This window comes from Dryobates pubescens, chromosome 32, assembly GCF_014839835.1.
Source record: "Dryobates pubescens isolate bDryPub1 chromosome 32, bDryPub1.pri, whole genome shotgun sequence".
NCBI classification, from domain to species: domain Eukaryota; kingdom Metazoa; phylum Chordata; class Aves; order Piciformes; family Picidae; genus Dryobates; species Dryobates pubescens.
In genome coordinates, this window is record NC_071643.1 from 2,856,219 (window position 1) to 2,874,304 (window position 18,086).

The 18,086-nt window shown below is 56.8% G+C and overlaps 1 protein-coding gene across 3 annotated transcripts in view; it reads left to right on the plus strand.

Annotated features, from left to right (window-relative positions):
- Positions 1 to 11,831, plus strand: part of SCHIP1 (schwannomin interacting protein 1) — a 73,131-nt gene extending 61,300 nt beyond the window's left edge. Inside the window, exons 3-7 of one of the 3 annotated variants that reach the window (XM_054175596.1) lie at positions 1,508 to 1,625; positions 4,898 to 5,095; positions 5,953 to 6,076; positions 7,537 to 7,630; positions 11,682 to 11,831. In XM_054175596.1, coding sequence (XP_054031571.1) covers positions 1,508 to 1,625; positions 4,898 to 5,095; positions 5,953 to 6,076; positions 7,537 to 7,630; positions 11,682 to 11,733 — 586 coding nt within the window. In that variant the 3' untranslated portion in view covers positions 11,734 to 11,831. The remainder of the gene's footprint in view (positions 1 to 1,507; positions 1,626 to 4,897; positions 5,096 to 5,952; positions 6,077 to 7,536; positions 7,631 to 11,681) is intronic. The other 2 variants (XM_054175598.1, XM_054175597.1) reach the window with 2 other exon arrangements.
- The last annotated feature ends 6,255 nt before the right edge of the window (positions 11,832 to 18,086 follow it).

Consider the following 18,086-nt stretch of genomic DNA (forward strand, 5'->3'; position numbering starts at 1 on the left):
CCCTTCAGCCTCCTTTTCTCCAGGCTGAGCACCCTCAGTTCCCTCAGCTGCTCCTCACCAGGCTTATCCTCTTCTATGTTTTATAAATTAACATAATCAGTGTATTTTTATCGACTTTCTGTGGAAGGTTTCATCTTGGGCTCAGCTCTGGGCAGGCCACACCTCCAGTGCTGGCTCCAGTGTTGGGCACCTCGATGCCAGAGAGATGTGGAGGTGCTGGAGCCAGGGCAGAGCAGGGCAAGGAGGCTTGGAAGGGCCTGGAGAATACATCTGATGGAGAGCGACTGAAGGAGCTGGGGATGGTTAGTGTGAAAGAGAGGAGGCTGAGGGGAGACCTCCTGGCTGTCCACAGCTCCCTGAAAGGAGGCTGTGGAGAGGCTGCTGCTGGTCTCTGCTTACAGGTCATTAGTGACAGAACAAGAGGCAATGGCCTCAAGCTGCCCCTGGGGAGCTTTAGACTGGACAGTAGGAAGGAATTTTCCCCATCCAGAGTGGTCAGGGATTGGAATGTGCTGCCCAGGGAGGTGGTGGAGTCCCCAAGCCTGGCTGTGTTTGAAGGTGGTTTGGCTGTGGTGCTTGGGGCTCTGGTTTGGGGGTGAGCCTTGCAGAGCAGGGCTCTGGGTTGGACTTGGCGGTGCTGAGGCTCTGTTCCAAGCTGGATGTGTCTTTGATTCTGTGACGTGATGTGACCGAAGCGCCCAAGGAGCCGCGCGGGGTGCGGGCAGCCGCCTGGTGTCTGTCATGCCGAAGGTGGCCAGGAGGGGGCGGTAGAAGCATTGCCGCGGCCGGGCGGCGCTGGGCAGTGCGGCTCGCTGGGAGCCTGCCCGTGCCCTGCCGCTGGGGACTGCTGCTCCCGGCTTGGCCTCTGGGGTGGGTGCTGACCGTCTGCCGTGGCAATGGTGGCCAAGTGGGAGAGCTACAGATGTGCCGGCTGGATAAGGGGCTGTCTGCATGGTCGCGTCCAGAGGGCGCTGCTCCGTGCCTGGCAGTCCAGCTGCAGAGCAGTGACAGTGCTGTCCCGCAGGGCTCTGGAGCTCCTCTCCATCCCAGCCCATTCTATGGTTCTGTGATTCCATTTGCCTTTGGCCAGTCCAAGCAGCACCAGAACAAGAGGACACAGTCTCAAGCTGTGCCAGGGGAGGTTTAGGCTGGAAGTGAGGAGAAAGTTCTTCATAGCAGGAGAGATTGGCCCCTGGGATGTGCTGCCCAGGGAGGTGGTGGAGTCACCATCACTGGAGGTGTTTAAGAAGAGACTGAATGAGGCCCTTGGTGCCATGGTTTAGTTGATCAGATGGTGCTGGGTGATAGGTTGGACTCAGTGATCTCAAAGGTCTTTTCCAATCTCGTTAATCTCTCTCCTCTCCTCTCCTCTCCTCTCCTCTCCTCCCCTCCCCTCCCCTCCCCTCCCCTCCCCTCCCCTCCCCTCCCCTCCCCTCTCCTCTCCTCTCTTCTCCTCTCCTCTCCTCCCCTCTCCTCCCCTCCCCTCCCCTCCCCTCCCCTCCCCTAGATTACAAAGTGGGATGAACCTGCAGATCTGCTTCGTGAACGACAGCGGCAGCGACAAGGACAGCGATGCCGACGACAGCAAGACAGAAACCAGCCTGGACACCCCCTTGTCACCCATGGTAGGTCTGGGAACCCTTCCTCTGCAGCTTCTGCAGTGTGGAAGGCAGAGGGCCTCCCTCATGGAAGCTTGGTGGGAGCTGATCCTGCTCCAACAGCGACACCCAACCCCAGAGCAGCAGCTCAGGATCACAGAACTGTTTGGGTTGGCAAAGGCCTCTGAGCTCATCCAGGTATGAGGTGAGTTGAGGACGGTTGAGGTAGCACTTCAGTCACCTCAGTGGCTAAAGCTCCTCAAAACACAACCATAAAAAGCTATTCCTGAGTCATTGTTTGAAATGGAACTAAATCTGTGTGCTACAGAACTGTTTGGGTTGGTAAATGGCCTCTGAGCTCATCCAGTCCAAGCACCAGCCCAACCCCCCCCTGGCCATCAAACCCTGGCCCCAGGTGCCATGGCCACACATTTCTTGAGCACCTCCAGGGATGGGGACTCCACCACCTCCCTGGGCAGCCTGCTCCAATGCTCCACCACTCTTTCCAGCCCCTTCCAACCCAAACCATTTTTTGATTCAATAAAGTCAAGTGAGGATTCAGAAGAGAAGAGTTGGGGTGGTGGGACACAGCCTCAGGCATGCTGCCTGCAAGGTGCCTACTCCCAACCCACTCAGGAACATTGCCCACCCCCCAGGGAAGGAGATAAGCAGGACAGAGCTGGTTTGGACCACTTGAAAGCAAAGCCATCCTCACAGAACTGTTTGGGTTGGAAAAGGCCTCTGAGCTCATCCAGTCCAACCATCAGCCCAGCAGCACCATGGCCATCAAACCATGGCCCCAGGTGCCATGGCCATCGACAGAAGAAATGTGAGAGGCTGAGGGACAGATAGCAAATGGCCCCAGGCTGGCACCAGGCTGCTGTAGAGCAGATGCCTTTGTGTGGAGCTTTGCCTTCTGCCTTCATCCTCCTTTTCTTTCTGGCTCTGGTAGTTATCAGGCCAGCAATGGCTATGAAATGGTGCCAGCTCCCACCAGCTTCCTCTCCTTTTCATGGACTCATGGCATGGGTTGGGTTGGGTTGGAAGGGACCTTTCAAGGTCACCCAGTCCAACCCCCCTGCAGCCAGCAGGGACAGCTGCAGCTAGAGCAGGTTGCTCAGAGCCCCAAACAACCTGACCTGGGACAGTTCCAGAGATGGGGCAGCTCCCAGCTCTCTGGGCACCCTGGGACAGAGTCTCACCACCCTCATGGTGATAGAACTTCTTCCTTCTCCGCAGCCTGAATCTCCCTCTTTCAGTTCAAACCAACCCCCTTGTCCTGTCACAATCAGGCCCTCCCTGGCCCCAGTTTTCTCACCAGCCCCTTTAAGCACTGCAAGGCCACCAGAAGGTCTCCCTGGAGCCTTCTCTTCTCCAGGCTGAACAACCCCAGCTCTCTCAGCCTGGCCTCTCAGCAGAAGGCTTCCAGCCCCATGGCCATTTTGGTGGCCTTGTCTTGTCCTGCTCCAGCAGGTCCCTGTTCTTTGTGGATGTAACATCACAGCCCCAGATATTTAGCTCATAGATTCACAGAATGGTTTGGATGGAAGAGACCTTAAAGATTATCTGATTTTGACCCCCCCCTGCCATGGGCAGGGACACCTCCCACTAGCCCAGGTTGCTCAAGGCCTCAAGTCCTCCATGCTCACCAATCTGTCCTTCACCCCTCTTGATCTGGTTGGCCTCTTCACCCCTCTTGATCTGGTTGGCCTCTTCACCCCTCTTGATCTGGTTGGCCTCTTCACCCCTGATGATCTGCTTGGCCTCTTCACCCCTCTTGATCTGGTTGGCCTCTTCACCCCTCTTGATCTGGTTGGCCTCTTCACCCCTGTTGATCTGGTTGGCCTCTTCACCCCTCTTGATCTGGTTGGCCTCTTCACCCCTCTTGATCTGGTTGGCTTCTTCACCCCTGTTGATCTGGTTGGCCTCTTCACCCCTCTTGATCTGGTTGGCCTCTTCACCCCTCTTGCTCTGGTTGGCTTCTTCACCCCTGTTGATCTGGTTGGCCTCTTCACCCCTCTTGATCTGCTTGGCCTCTTCACCCCTCTTGATCTGCTTGGCTTCTTCACCCCTCTTGATCTGCTTGGCCTCTTCACCCCTCTTGATCTGGTTGGGCTTCTTCACCCCTCTTGATCTGGTTGGGCTTCTTCACCCCTCTTGATCTGGTTGGCCTCTTCACCCCTCTTGATCTGGTTGGCCTCTTCACCCCTCTTGCTCTGCTTGGCTTCTTCACCCCTCTTGATCTGCTTGGCCTCTTCACCCCTCTTGATCTGCTTGGCCTCTTCACCCCTCTTGATCTGCTTGGGCTTCTTCACCCCTCTTGATCTGGTTGGCCTCTTCACCCCTGATGATCTGCTTGGCCTCTTCACCCCTCTTGATCTGGTTGGCTTCTTCACCCCTCTTGATCTGGTTGGCCTCTTCACCCCTGATGATCTGCTTGGCCTCTTCACCCCTCTTGATCTGCTTGGCCTCTTCACCCCTCTTGCTCTGCTTGGCCTCTTCACCCCTCTTGATCTGGTTGGCTTCTTCACCCCTCTTGATCTGGTTGGCCTCTTCACCCCTGATGATCTGCTTGGCCTCTTCACCCCTCTTGCTCTGCTTGGCCTCTTCACCCCTCTTGATCTGGTTGGCCTCTTCACCCCTCTTGATCTGGTTGGCCTCTTCACCCCTCTTGCTCTGCTTGGCCTCTTCACCCCTCTTGATCTGGTTGGCTTCTTCACCCCTCTTGATCTGGTTGGCTTCTTCACCCCTGATGATCTGCTTGGCCTCTTCACCCCTCTTGATCTGGTTGGCCTCTTCACCCCTCTTGCTCTGCTTGGCTTCTTCACCCCTCTTGATCTGGTTGGCCTCTTCACCCCTCTTGATCTGGTTGGCTTCTTCACCCCTCTTGCTCTGCTTGGCCTCTTCACCCCTCTTGATCTGGTTGGCCTCTTCACCCCTCTTGATCTGGTTGGCTTCTTCACCCCTCTTGATCTGGTTGGCTTCTTCACCCCTCTTGATCTGGTTGGCTTCTTCACCCCTCTTGATCTGCTTGGCCTCTTCACCCCTCTTGATCTGGTTGGCTTCTCTTTTCCATTCCAGGTGCTCAAGTTCCTGTTTCTAGCCTAGGGCACCTGTCTGGGGATGGCTCTTGGGTTGTCAAGATGATCACATGGATTGAAATCACAATCAGTCTGTGGCTTTCACTGTTTCTGTCGAACTCCTACCCTCCTGGAACTGCACAGAATTGTTTTAAGGCAACAGCCAGCTGAGGCACAGCTGGGGGGTGGGTCTGTGACACTCAGTTTCTGCTTCCCTAGAGCAAGCAGAGCTCATCCTACTCTGACAGAGACACAACAGAGGAGGAGTCAGAGTCCCTCGACGACATGGACTTCCTCACCAGGCAGAAGAAGCTGCAAGCTGAAGCCAAGATGGCCTTGGCTATGGCAAAGCCCATGGCCAAAATGCAGGTGGAGGTGGAGAAGCAGAACAGGAAGAAATCACCAGTAGCAGATCTTGTAAGTAGGAGCCATGGGGTGGTGTTGGGGAAACCACAGCAGCCCTGCTGCTGCTGGCTTTTGCACGGGGAGGTGTGCACAGGGGCCAGCAGTGCTGATCAGGAGCTGAAGGGCTGGCAAGGGTCACCTTGGCAGGGTGTTACAGGAGTGGGATGGATGCATGAGGTGAGATGATGAAGGGTGAAGGATGTTAGTGCCTTCAGGAAGCAGGATGCTGCTGATGCTCCAAGATGTGCTCTGCTTCTCCCATCCCATCCTGCAGCCTTCCTGCCTTGGTATGAAGCTGCTTGTTGTAGCCCTCACAGGATCCCAGCATGGTGGCATTGGAAGGGACCTCTGGAGCTCACCCAGTCCCAACCCCCTGCTCCAGCAGGGCACCCCCAGCAGCTTGCCCAGCAGCACAGCGCCCAGGGGGGGTTGGAAGCTCTCCACACCAGGAGACTCCACAACCTCTCTGGGCAGCCTGCTCCAGGCCTCCAGCAGCCTCACACCAAACAACTTTCTCCTCCTCTTCAGGTGGAACCTCCTGGGGTCCACTTTGTGCCCACAGCCCCTTGTGCTGTCCCTGGGCACCACTGAGCAGAGCCTGGCCCCAGCCTCTTGCCCCCCACAGCTCCTTCAGTTCTTGCTGAGCATTGCTCAGCTCTGCACTGATCAGCTCCCTCCCCTCCCTTTCCATCAGCACATGGCTGGTGCTGGTAGGTTTGCAGGCTTGGCTCAAGCCTCGTGTGGAAGCCTCAGCTCAGTTGGGTAGTGCCTGTGGAATCCCTGGGGCAGGCTTGTGAGAGGGGCACATCCCCAGTGCCAAAGAGAGCTGGTTTGAAGACAAGAGTTACAAATGGAGCATTCCTTTTCAGCTGCCACATATGCCTCATATAAGTGAATGCCTGATGAAGAGGAGTTTAAAGCCCACTGACCTACGAGACATGACCATTGGGCAGCTACAAGTGATAGTCAATGACCTCCACTCACAGATAGAAAGTAAGTGAGACCCCTTGATTATCCTTTCCTGTGTCCCCTGTGATGAAGAGCAGATCTCCAGGGCACACACAGAAGTGTTGGGGGCTGCCTGGGAGCCCCTGTGCATGGCTGAGCAGCAGCACAGCAGCTGCAGATGGAGGCCTCTCCACATTTGCCTCTTCTCCTGCTTTTTTTTTGTCCCCTCCTACATCTCTCCTAAAGCTCTCTGTTGGCTCCATCAGACAGGGCACCTAACAGCCCCCTTGTAACTCCAAAGCTGGTGCTGGGAAGTCTGCCTGTCCTGGCAGCATCTGCTGCTCCTGGCTTTGTGGCTGCATCTTCAGAGAATCACAGAATGGTCCAAGCTGGAAGGGAGCTCCAAAGCTCATCCAGTCCAACCCCCTGCACTCAGCAGGGACAGCCCCACCTAGATCAGGTTGCCCAGAGCCCTGTCCAGCCTTACTATGAATATCTCCAGGGATGGAGGTCTCCACACAAGGAGACTCCACAACCTCTCTGGGCAGCCTGCTCCAGGCCTCCAGCACCCTCACACCAAACAACTTTCTCCTCCTCTTCACATGGAACCTCCTGGCTTCCACTTTGTGCCCACTGCCCCTTGGCCTGTCCCTGGGCACCACTGAGCAGAGCCTGGCCCCAGCCTCTTGCCCCCCACAGCTCCTTTGTCTCTTGCTGAGCATTGCTCAGCTGCCCTCTGGGGCTGCTCTTCTGCAGGCTCTCAGCCCCAGGGCTCTCAGCCTTTGCTCCTCACAGAGCTGCTCCAGGCCCCTCAGCATCTCTGCAGCCTCCCCTGGACTCTATTCTGAACTGGGGAGCCCAGACCTGGGCCCAGTCCTTCAGCTGTGGCCTCACTGGGCAGCAAGGCCCAAGGGACAGAGCTGCTTTGCAGCAGGTTGGCTCTGCCTTGGGATAATTGATGGTCACTTTGTTGTGGCACCACTCTCAGGACATTTACCCCATGGATTTACTTCTTCACCTCAGTGTGAGGATGTCTGGAATAAGTCAGGAAACCCATGGTTTGGGACAAGAGCCCTGAGCCAGCTGTGAGCAGCAGCAGCAGCAAGGGCTGGGGCTGGGACAGGCAACCCCCCAGGCAGATCCCATAGAAACACAGAATGGTTTGGGTTGGAAAAGAGCCTGGCCCATCCTCCTGCTTTCCTCCCATTTTCTTCTTCTCCTTCCCCACCTTTGACACAACCCCAAGCAGAGAATCCAATGCCATGGAGCATCCTTCCTGAGCAGAGGGCTCCAGGCACTGAGAAGTTCCTCTTTACCTTTGAGCTTCTCCGATGCAGCAGCAAGGGGCTTCCAGCTCAGCCTAAAGCCCACACATCCCCTGGGGAGGGCCCTCCTGCTTCTCCACACCAGCTTGCATGTACCATGCTGGGGAAGGAGGATGGATGGCTCCCAACCTGGCATCCCCCAGGCCATCACCAACTCACCTCCTCTGTCCTTGGTGCCAGGCTTGAACGAGGAGCTGGTGCAGCTGCTGCTCATCCGGGACGAGCTGCACACGGAGCAGGACGCCATGCTGGTGGACATTGAGGACCTGACCAGGTGAAGCAGCCTCCTGGGGCTTCCCAGATGCCCTCCATGGCACTTTAGTAACAGATGGTTCTTTGGAGGCTGCTCAGGATGGTGAGGGCTTTGCTGTGAGGCAGGGGGCACCAGCTCCCCTGTCACAGCGTTGTGTGGGGGACCAAAGACTGACCCAAAACTTCCAGCTGACCAAAACCCATCCCAGCTGACCAAAACCCATCCCAACTGACCCAAACCTTCCCAGCTGACCCAAACCATCCCAACTGACCCAAACCTTCCCAGCTGACCCAAACCTTCCCAGCTGACCCAAACCATCCCAACTGACCCAAACCTTCCCAGCTGACCCAAACCTTCCCAGCTGACCCAAACCCATCCCAGCTGACCCAAACCTTCCCAGCTGACCAAAACCCATCCCAACTGACCCAAACCTTCCCAACTGACCCAAACCTTCCCAGCTGACCCAAACCTTCCCAGCTGACCAAAACCCATCCCAACTGACCCAAACCTTCCCAGCTGACCAAAACCCATCCCAACTGACCCAAACCATCCCAACTGACCCAAACCTTCCCAGCTGACCCAACCCATCCCAACTGACCCAAACCTTCCCAACTGACCCAAACCATCCCAACTGACCCAAACCATCCCAGCTGACCCAAACCTTCCCAGCTGACCCAAACCATCCCAGCTGACCCAAACCTTCCCAGCTGACCCAAACCTTCCCAGCTGACCCAAACCATCCCAGCTGACCCAAACCTTCCCAGCTGACCCAAACCTTCCCAGCTGACCCAAACCATCCCAGCTGACCCAAACCCATCCCAGCTGACCCAAACCCATCCCAGCTGACCCAAAACCATCCCAGCTGACCCAAACCTTCCCAACTGACCCAAGCCTTCCCAGCTGACCCAAACCTTCCCAGCTGACCCAAACCTTCCCAACTGACCCAAACCTTCCCAGCTGACCCAAGCCATCCCAGCTGACCCAAACCTTCCCAGCTGACCCAAACCATCCCAGCTGACCCAAACCTTCCCAGCTGACCAAAACCCATCCCAGCTGACCCAAACCCATCCCAACTGACCCAAACATTCCCAACTGACCCAAACCTTCCCAGCTGACCAAAACCCATCCCAACTGACCCAAACCTTCCCAGCTGACCCAAACCTTCCCAACTGACCCAAACCTTCCCAGCTGACCCAAACCATCCCAGCTGACCCAAACCATCCCAACTGACCCAAACCTTCCCAGCTGACCCAAACCATCCCAGCTGACCCAAACCATCCCAGCTGACCCAAACCATCCCAACTGACCCAAACCTTCCCAGCTGACCCAAACCTTCCCAGCTGACCCAAACCATCCCAACTGACCCAAACCTTCCCAGCTGACCCAAACCTTCCCAGCTGAGTCAACCCATCCCAACTGACCCAAACCTTCCCAGCTGACCCAAACCATCCCAGCTGACCCAAACCTTCCCAACTGACCCAAACCATCCCAGCTGACCCAAACCCATCCCAGCTGACCCAAACCCATCCCAGCTGACCCAAACCTTCCCAGCTGACCCAAACCCATCCCAGCTGACCCAAACCTTCCCAGCTGACCCAAACCATCCCAGCTGACCAAAACCCATCCCAGCTGACCCAAACCATCCCAGCTGACCAAAACCCATCCCAGCTGACCCAAACCTTCCCAGCTGACCCAAACCCATCCCAGCTGACCCAAACCTTCCCAGCTGACCCAAACCCATCCCAGCTGACCCAAACCTTCCCAAATGACCCAAACCCATCCCAGCTGACCCAAACCTTCCCAAATGACCCAAACCCATCCCAGCTGACCCAAACCTTCCCAGCTGACCCAAACCATCCCAACTGACCCAAACCTTCCCAGCTGACCAAAACCCATCCCAACTGACCCAAACCTTCCCAGCTGACCCAAACCATCCCAACTGACCCAAACCATCCCAGCTGACCCAAACCTTCCCAGCTGACCCAAACCTTCCCAGCTGACCCAAACCTTCCCAGCTGACCCAAACCATCCCAACTGACCCAAACCTTCCCAGCTGACCAAAACCCATCCCAACTGACCCAAACCTTCCCAGCTGACCCAAACCATCCCAGCTGACCCAAACCTTCCCAGCTGACCCAAACCTTCCCAGCTGACCCAAACCATCCCAACTGACCCAAACCTTCCCAGCTGACCCAAACCTTCCCAGCTGACCAAAACCCATCCCAGCTGACCCAAACCTTCCCAGCTGACCCAAACCATCCCAACTGACCCAAACCATCCCAGCTGACCCAAACCTTCCCAGCTGACCCAAACCTTCCCAGCTGACCCAAACCTTCCCAGCTGACCCAAACCATCCCAACTGACCCAAACCTTCCCAGCTGACCAAAACCCATCCCAACTGACCCAAACCTTCCCAGCTGACCCAAACCATCCCAGCTGACCCAAACCTTCCCAGCTGACCCAAACCTTCCCAGCTGACCCAAACCATCCCAACTGACCCAAACCTTCCCAGCTGACCCAAACCTTCCCAGCTGACCAAAACCCATCCCAGCTGACCCAAACCTTCCCATCTGCCCCAAACCATCCCAACAGACCCAAACCTTCCCAAGTGACCCAAACCATCCCAGCTGACCCAAACCAATCCAGCTCACCTGCAACTGCTCCAGAGAAGGGTTTTCTTTCCTCTTCCCTTCCCCCCCTCTCCTGGTGCCTTGCTGCCAGGAAGGAGCCTGGGCAGACACCTCCCATCTCTGGTGTTGTTTTTTTCCCCCAGGCAAATGTTCTCTTTGGTGCTCTGCCAGAGCAGCACAGAGAGAGTCACAAATAGCACAGGGCTGGCAGAGGTCATTTTGTCCTGCCCCCAGCAGTCAGCAGGGACACCTCCACCTAGCTCAGGCCCACAGCAAGTCTGATCATGAGCCTCTCCAGGGATGGAACCTCAACCAACCTCCCTGGGCAGCCTCTTGCAGCATTTAACATCTTCATTGATGATCTGGATGAGGGGGTTGAGTCAGTCATCAGCAGTTTGCAGATGACACCAAGTTGGGAACAGATGTTAGTCAGTTAGAGGGTAGAAAGGCTCTGCAGAGGGACCTTGACCGACTGGACAGATGGGCAGAGTCCAATGGGATGGCATTTAATAAGTCTAAGTGCCGGGTGCTGCACTTTGGCCACGGCAACCCCATGCAGAGCTACAGGCTGGGGTCAGAGTGGCTGAGAGCTGCCAAACGGAGAGGGACCTGGGGGTGCTGATTGACACCCGCCTAAACATGAGCCAGCAGTGTGCCCAGGTGGCCAAGAAGGCCAATGGCATCCTGGCCTGTATTAGGAATAGTGTGGCCAGCAGGAGCAGGGAGGTCATTGTGCCCCTGTACTCTGCATTGGTTAGGCCACACCTTGAGTACTGTGCCCAGTTCTGGGCCCCTCAGTTTAGGAAGGACATCGAGACACTTGAACGTGTCCAGAGAAGGGCAACAAGGCTGGTGAGAGGCCTTGAGCACAAGCCCTATGAGGAGAGGCTGAGGGAGCTGGGATTGTTTAGCCTGGAGAAGAGAAGGATCAGAGGCGACCTCATTGCCCTCTACAACTACCTGAAGGGTGGTTGTAGCCAGGTGGGGGTTGGTCTCTTCTCCCAGGCAACCAGCACCAGAACAAGGGGACACAGTCTCAAGTTGTGTCAGGGGAGGTTTAGACTCGAGGTGAGGAAAAAGTTCTTCACTGAGCGAGTCGTTTGTCATTGGGATGTGCTGCCCAGGGAGGTGGTGGAGTCGCCGTCCCTGGAGGTGTTCAAGGGGAGATTGGACGTGGCACTTGGTGCTATGATCTAGTTGTGAGGTCTGTTGGAACAGGTTGGACTTGATGATCCTTGGGGTCTCTTCCAACCTTAGTTACTGTGATACTGTGATACTGTGATTTCCCCCCTCCTCTCTGTGCAGACAAACAGTTCAAACAGCTCTCAGGGGCAAGCAGTTCAAACTTTGCCTTGGAGAACAGCCTCCCCCCCTGTGGCTTGGGGCTTCCACCTCCCTTCCTCAGCCACCACCAACTCTTTCCTTCCCTCCCCCCACCCCAGGCACGCTGAGAGCCAGCAGAAGCACATGGCAGAGAAGATGCCTGCAAAGTGAACCTGGGAGCCAGAGGGCTTTGAAGCTCAACTTCCATTTGTTCTCTTTTTCTTTTGGTTTTTTGCTTCTCTGTGTGTCCAGAAGGAAGGAAAAAGGAAAAAAAAAAAAATCAAGGAGAAAAAAAAAAAAAAAAGGGCAAAAAAAAGGCCAAGAAAAAAAGGCCAAGAAAAAAAAAGGCAAAGCAGTGTTAGTCCTTGACCATGTCTGAAGCTTTCTGTCTGGTGATTTGGCCTCTGCTTCTTAATTTATTCTACTTTTTGGGGTTGTTTTGGGGGGTTTTGGGGGTGGTTTATTTTGACCTGTGCCACTAAAGATCCAGGCCTGTGGAGGAGATCCTTCCCACAAAACAAACAAACAGAACCTTTAGCCTGCAGGAGAGGAGGCTCAGGGGAGGCCTTCTTGCTCTCTCCAGCTCCCTGAAGGGAGGTTGGAGGCAGGTGGGGGGTGGGCTCTTCTCCCAGGCAGCCAGCAGCAGAACAGGAGGGCACAGTCTCAAGCTGTGCCAGGGGAGGACTCTGCAGGGCTCTGTGGCTGCCACATGATCTGGAGATCCATTAGGGGATGTGGAGAAGGGATCCACAGCACTGCCCCACTCCAGCTTTCCACATACAGCCATGGCCCAACCTCAGCCCCAGCACATGCTGCAAAGAGGGTCCAGGAGTGGCAAGGCAGCTGCTGGAGTCAGGGCCAGCAGCTTGGCTGGAGAGCTGCCAGGCAGAAAGGGACCTGGGGGTAGTGGTGGACAGCAGCTGAACAGGAGCCAGCAGTGTGCCCAGGGGGACAAGAAGGCCAAGGGCAGCCTGGCCTGCAGCAGGAAGAGTGTGGCCAGCAGGAGCAGGGAAGTCCTTGTGCCCTGTGCTCAGCACTGCTGAGCCACCCCTGGAGTCCTGTGTCCAGTTCTGGGCTCCTCAGGTTAGGAAAGAGGTTGAGCTGCTGGAAGGTGTCCAGAGAAGGGCAACAAAGCTGGGGAGGGGTCTGGAGCACAGCCCTGGGAGGAGAGGCTGAGGGAGCTGGGGTTGCTTAGCCTGCAGAAGAGGAGGCTCAGGGGAGACCTTCTTGCTCTCTGCAACTCCCTGCAGGGAGGTTGTAGCCAGGTGGGGGTTGGTCTCTTCTCCCAGGCAGCCAGCAGCAGAACAAGAGGACACAGTCTCAAGCTGTGCCAGGGGAGGTTTAGGCTGGATGTTGGGAAGAAATTCTTCATAGAGTGATTTGCCACTGGGATGTGCTGCCCAGGGAGGTGGTGGAGTCCCCATCCCTGGAGGTGTTTAGGAAGAGCCTGGATGAGGCCCTTGGTGCCATGGTTGAGTTGATCAGATGGTGCTGGGTGAGAGGTTGGACTTGGTGATCTCTGAGGTCTTTTCCAACCTGGTTGAGTCTGGGTTCTGTCCCTTCTAACATTACAAGTCAGGGGTGAGAGGAGAGGGGCAGCTTAACTTCATTTCAATGTGTTCAGAGTTTGGGCTGGGCTTTTTTTCAGGGGGGCTTGGGTGGGTGGCTGGTTTGGGGGGCAGGAGGAGGAGGAGGAGGAGGAGGAAGGTTTCTGTTTGCATTTTGTTGAATGATCCTTGCTTCATTTTGGGGGGTGGGGAGGAAGGGTTTGTTGCTTTGTTCTCTTCTCCACTGGTAGTTTTCCACCTGAACAAACTGAACTCAAAGGTGCTATAAAAGTGGCAAACAAAAACCCCAACCAACCAAAACACAGAAAGGGGGGGGGGGGGGAGGGAAGGGGGATAACCCCCCTCCCCAAACAGAACCCACACCCCCCCCCAACAAGACCAAACCCACAAGAGCAAAATCCAGGCCTGCCCCCTGGGGCAGCTGTAGCTTTTCAGTCAGTTCTGGAAGACTTTTTCTTTCCCCTTCAGCTTCTCAACATTTTGTGAATGTTGGACTCCCTGCCCTTCATTTCTGATTTGCTTGGGGGGGGGGGGGGGTTGGGTTTTGGTTTGGTTTGGGTTTGGTTTGGTTTGGTTGTTTTTTAGCTGTGCTCTTTAACATTTCCCCCCCACCCCCACCCCTCCCTGGGGAGCCAGAGGGAGTTCCCCTTCAGAAGTTTTATGTATAAAGATGTAAAATAAAAATGGAAAACATTTTGTTTCATATCAACCTGCCTGCTGCTTGGCCTGCTGCTTGCTGGGGTGGGGGGGAGTGCAGGGGAAGGGGTTGGAAGGGACCTCTAGAGACCATCCAGCCCAACCATCCCTCCCTGCCAGAGCAGCAGCACCCAAGGAACACACCCAGGGGGTGCTGGTTGCTGGGGGTGGCTCACAGGATGCATGGGAAGGGGTTGGAAGGTTCCTCTAGAGACCATCCAGCCCAACCATCCCTCCCTGCCAGAGCAGCAGCACCCAAGGAACACACCCAGGGGGTGCTGGTTGCTGGGGGTGGCTCACAGGATGCATGGGAAGGGGTTGGAAGGTTCCTCTAGAGACCATCCAGCCCAACCATCCCTCCCTGCCAGAGCAGCAGCACCCAAGGAACACACCCAGGGGTTGCTGGTTGCTGGGGGGGGTGCTCACAGAGTGCAGGGGAAGGGGTTGGAAGGGACCTACAGAGACCATCCAGCCCAACCATCCTTCCCTGCCAGAGCAGCAGCACCCAAGGAACACACCCAGGGGGTGCTGGTTGCTGGGGGTGGCTCACAGGATGCATGGGAAGGGGTTGGAAGGGACCTCCATAGATCATCCAGCCCAACCCTCCCCCCCTGCCACAGCAGCATCACCCAGGGCAGGGCACACAGGAACACACCCAGGGGGTGCTGCTTGCTGGGGGTGAGTCACAGAATGCATGGGAAGGGGTTGGAAGGGACCTCCAGAGACCATCCAGCCAACCCTCCCCCCTGCCAGAGCAGCAGCACCCAAGGAACACACCCAGGGGGTGCTGGTTGCTGGGGGGGGGTGCTCACAGAGTGCAGGGGAAGGGGTTGGAAGGGACCTACAGAGACCATCCAGCCAACCCTCCCCCCTGCCACAGCAGCAGCACCCAAGGAACACACCCAGGGGGTGCTGGTTGCTGGGGGGGGTGCTCACAGAGTGCAGGGGAAGGGGTTGGAAGGGACCACCAGAGACCATCCAGCCCAACCATCCCTCCCTGCCAGAGCAGCAGCACCCAGGGAGCACACCCAGGGGGTGCTGCTTGCTGGGGGTGGCTCACAGGATGCATGGGAAGGGGTTGGAAGGGACCTCCAGAGATCATCCAGCCCAACCATCCCCCCCTGCCACAGCAGCATCACCCAGGGCAGGGCACACAGGAACACACCCAGGGGGTGCTGCTTGCTGGGGGTGAGTCACAGGATGCATGGGAAGGGGTTGGAAGGGACCTCTAGAGACCATCCAGCCCAACCATCCTTCCCTGCCAGAGCAGCAGCACCCAGGGAGCACACCCAGGGGGTGCTGCTTGCTGGGGGTGGCTCACAGAGTGCAGGGGAAGGGGTTGGAAGGCACCTCCAGGGATCACCCAGCCCAACCATCCCTCCCTGCCAGAGCAGCATCACCCAAGGAACACACCCAGGGGGTGCTGGTTGCTGGGGGGGGTGCTCACAGAGTGCAGGGGAAGGGGTTGGAAGGGACCTCCAGAGACCATCCAGCCCAAGCCTCCCCCCTGCCACAGCAGCAGCACCCAGGGCAGGAACACATCCAGGGGGTTGGAAGCTCTCCACACAAGGAGACTCCACAACCTCTCTGGGCAGCCTGCTCCAGGCCTCCAGCAGCCTCACACCAAACAACTTTCTCCTCCTCTTCACATGGAACCTCCTGGGTTCCACTTTGTGCCCACTGCCCCTTGGCCTGTCCCTGGGCACCACTGAGCAGAGCCTGGCCCCAGCCTCTTGCCCCCCACAGCTCCTTTGTCTCTTGCTGAGCATTGCTCAGCTGCCCTCTGGGGCTGCTCTTCTGCAGGCTCTCAGCCCCAGGGCTCTCAGCCTTTGCTCCTCCCAGAGCTGCTCCAGGCCCCTCAGCAGCTTTGCAGCCTCCCCTGGACTCTCCCCAGCAGTTCCCTGTCTCTCTGGAACTGGGGAGCACAGACCTGGACCCAGGACTCCAGCTGTGGCCTCACTTGGGCAGAGCAGAGGGTGAGGAGATCCTCCCTTGCCCTGCTGGCCACACTCCTCTTCATGCAGCCCATTGGCCTCCTTGGCCCCAGGGGCACAATTCTGGCTGATGGAGAACTTCTTGCTCCCCAGCACTCCCAGCTCCTTCTCCACAGAGCTTCTCCAGCAGATCAAATCCATCAATTCTGATTCCCTGGCACCTCCCCTGCTCCAGCTTGCCCCCAGGGCCCCTTGTGCTGTCCTTGGACATCCCTATTCTATTCTAGTCTAGTCTAGTCTAGTCTAGTCTAGTCTATTTGGAAGCTCCTAATGTGTGTAAGAGGTGGCCTGAAGAGGTTCTGGTCATGGAATTGCTTCAGCAGGGCAAGAGCTCTAAGGTGATGGAGTTCTTTTGTGATAACATCTCCTTGCTTCTGCAATAGCATCCCCCAGCTCCTAAGGCTGTGACTGTTGGAAGCAGGGGGCACATGCCCCAGGTGACCACTCTGGCACTGCTCACACTCCACTCCAAAATGATGAAATTACACAAGCTGTCAAGGCTCAGGGCTTGGCTGGCCCCAGATGAGTGCCACAGGCTCCCCAGGAGCACTCAAGGCTTGGCTGGCCCCAGATGAGTGCCACAGGCTCCCCAGGAGCACTCAAGGCTTGGCTGGCCCCAGATGAGTGCCACAGGCTCCCCAGGAGCACTCAAGGCTTGGCTGGCCCCAGATGAGTGCCACAGGCTCCCCAGGAGCACTCAAGGCTCAGGGCTTGGCTGGCCCCAGATGAGTGCCACAGGCTCCCCAGGAGCCCTCAAGGCTTGGCTGGCCCCAGATGAGTGCCACAGGCTCCACACCACCCCTGTTCAGGCTGCCTGCAGCTCACTGTGTGTACTAGAAGTGCCTCCAGAGCCTACATGTGTGTAGCCCTATGCTCTTTAATACCTTTTGATGATCTGCAGGAGGGGATGGAGTCCATCAGCAGTAAGTTTGCAGATGACAGCAAGCTGGGGGCAGGAGTTGATCTGTTAGAGGGTAGGAGAGCTCTGCAGAGGGATCTTGCCAGGCTGGACAGATGGACAGAGCCCAAGGGCAGGAAACTGAACACATCCAAGTGCCAGGTTCTACACATTGACCACAGCAACCCCAGGCAGAGCTACAGCCTGGGGTCAGAGTGGCTGAGAGCAGCCAAGCAGAGAGGGACCTGGGGGTAGTGGCCTCAGCTCCACTCTGACCCTGCTCTGCCTCAGCTTCAAACCATTCCCCCATGGCCTGGCTCCAGACCCCCTCAGCAAAAGTCTCTCTGCAGCCTTCCTGCAGGATCCCTTCAGGGAGTTGCAGAGAGCAAGAAGGTCTCCCCTGAGCCTCCTCTTCTGCAGGCTAAGCAACCCCAGCTCCCTCAGCCTCTCCTCCCAGGGCTGTGCTCCAGACCTCTCCCCAGCTTTGTTGCCCTTCTCTGGACACCTTCCAGCAGCTCAACCTCTTTCCTAACCTGAGGAGCCCAGAACTGGACACAGGACTCCAGGTGTGGCCTCAGCAGTGCTGAGCACAAGGCACAATGACCTCCCTGCTCCTGCTGGCCACACTCTTCCTGCTGCAGGCCAGGCTGCCCTTGGCCTTCTTGGCCCCCTGGGCACACTGCTGGCTTCTGTTCAGCTGCTGTCCACCACTACCCCCAGGAGAGAGAAGAGGAAAGGAATTATATGACCACCACCCCCCAGGAGGGTTTGGGTCTGTGGAGGAAGGCTGCTGCCACTTTGGTGTGGAGGAGAGGTCATCCTTGGTGGCTGTGCTCTCCTGCCCTGGAGGAGGGGAGGGAGAGGTCCCAAAGTCCAAGTCCAGGTCCTTCTGTGAGCAGCCTCTTTAGCTCCATGAGTTGCAGCAGGTGGAACTTCGGGCACAGAGAGAGGGCTCCTCCTGGTCTGCTGCTTCCAGGCTCCCTGGTGATGTCTTTTCTCCTGTCTCTGTCCTTTTCTCTCCTTGTATTCTCCCTTTTTGTTCTCCTGAGCAGGCATTGCTCAGGTCTTTTCTACAGGTTTGCAGTCACAGGGGTTTCTAGGTATGTACCCAGGTGGTGAATCCATTGTCCCTTTCACCATCCTCCCTTGCCAGGGTAGCTGATGGGTGGAGATGATCTTGGCTGTGCACATTCCAGAGAGCCCTTATCCAGTGGTGTGTGCCCAATGGCTGGGCAAGGAGCAAAGGTGATTTCATCACTGTTGAGGCACACCAAGAGAGACAAGGTTTAGCCTCTTACAGAGCATCATCAAACAGGATCACAGCTCACAGGATGTCAGGGGTTGGAAGGGAGCTCTGGAGAGCTTCCA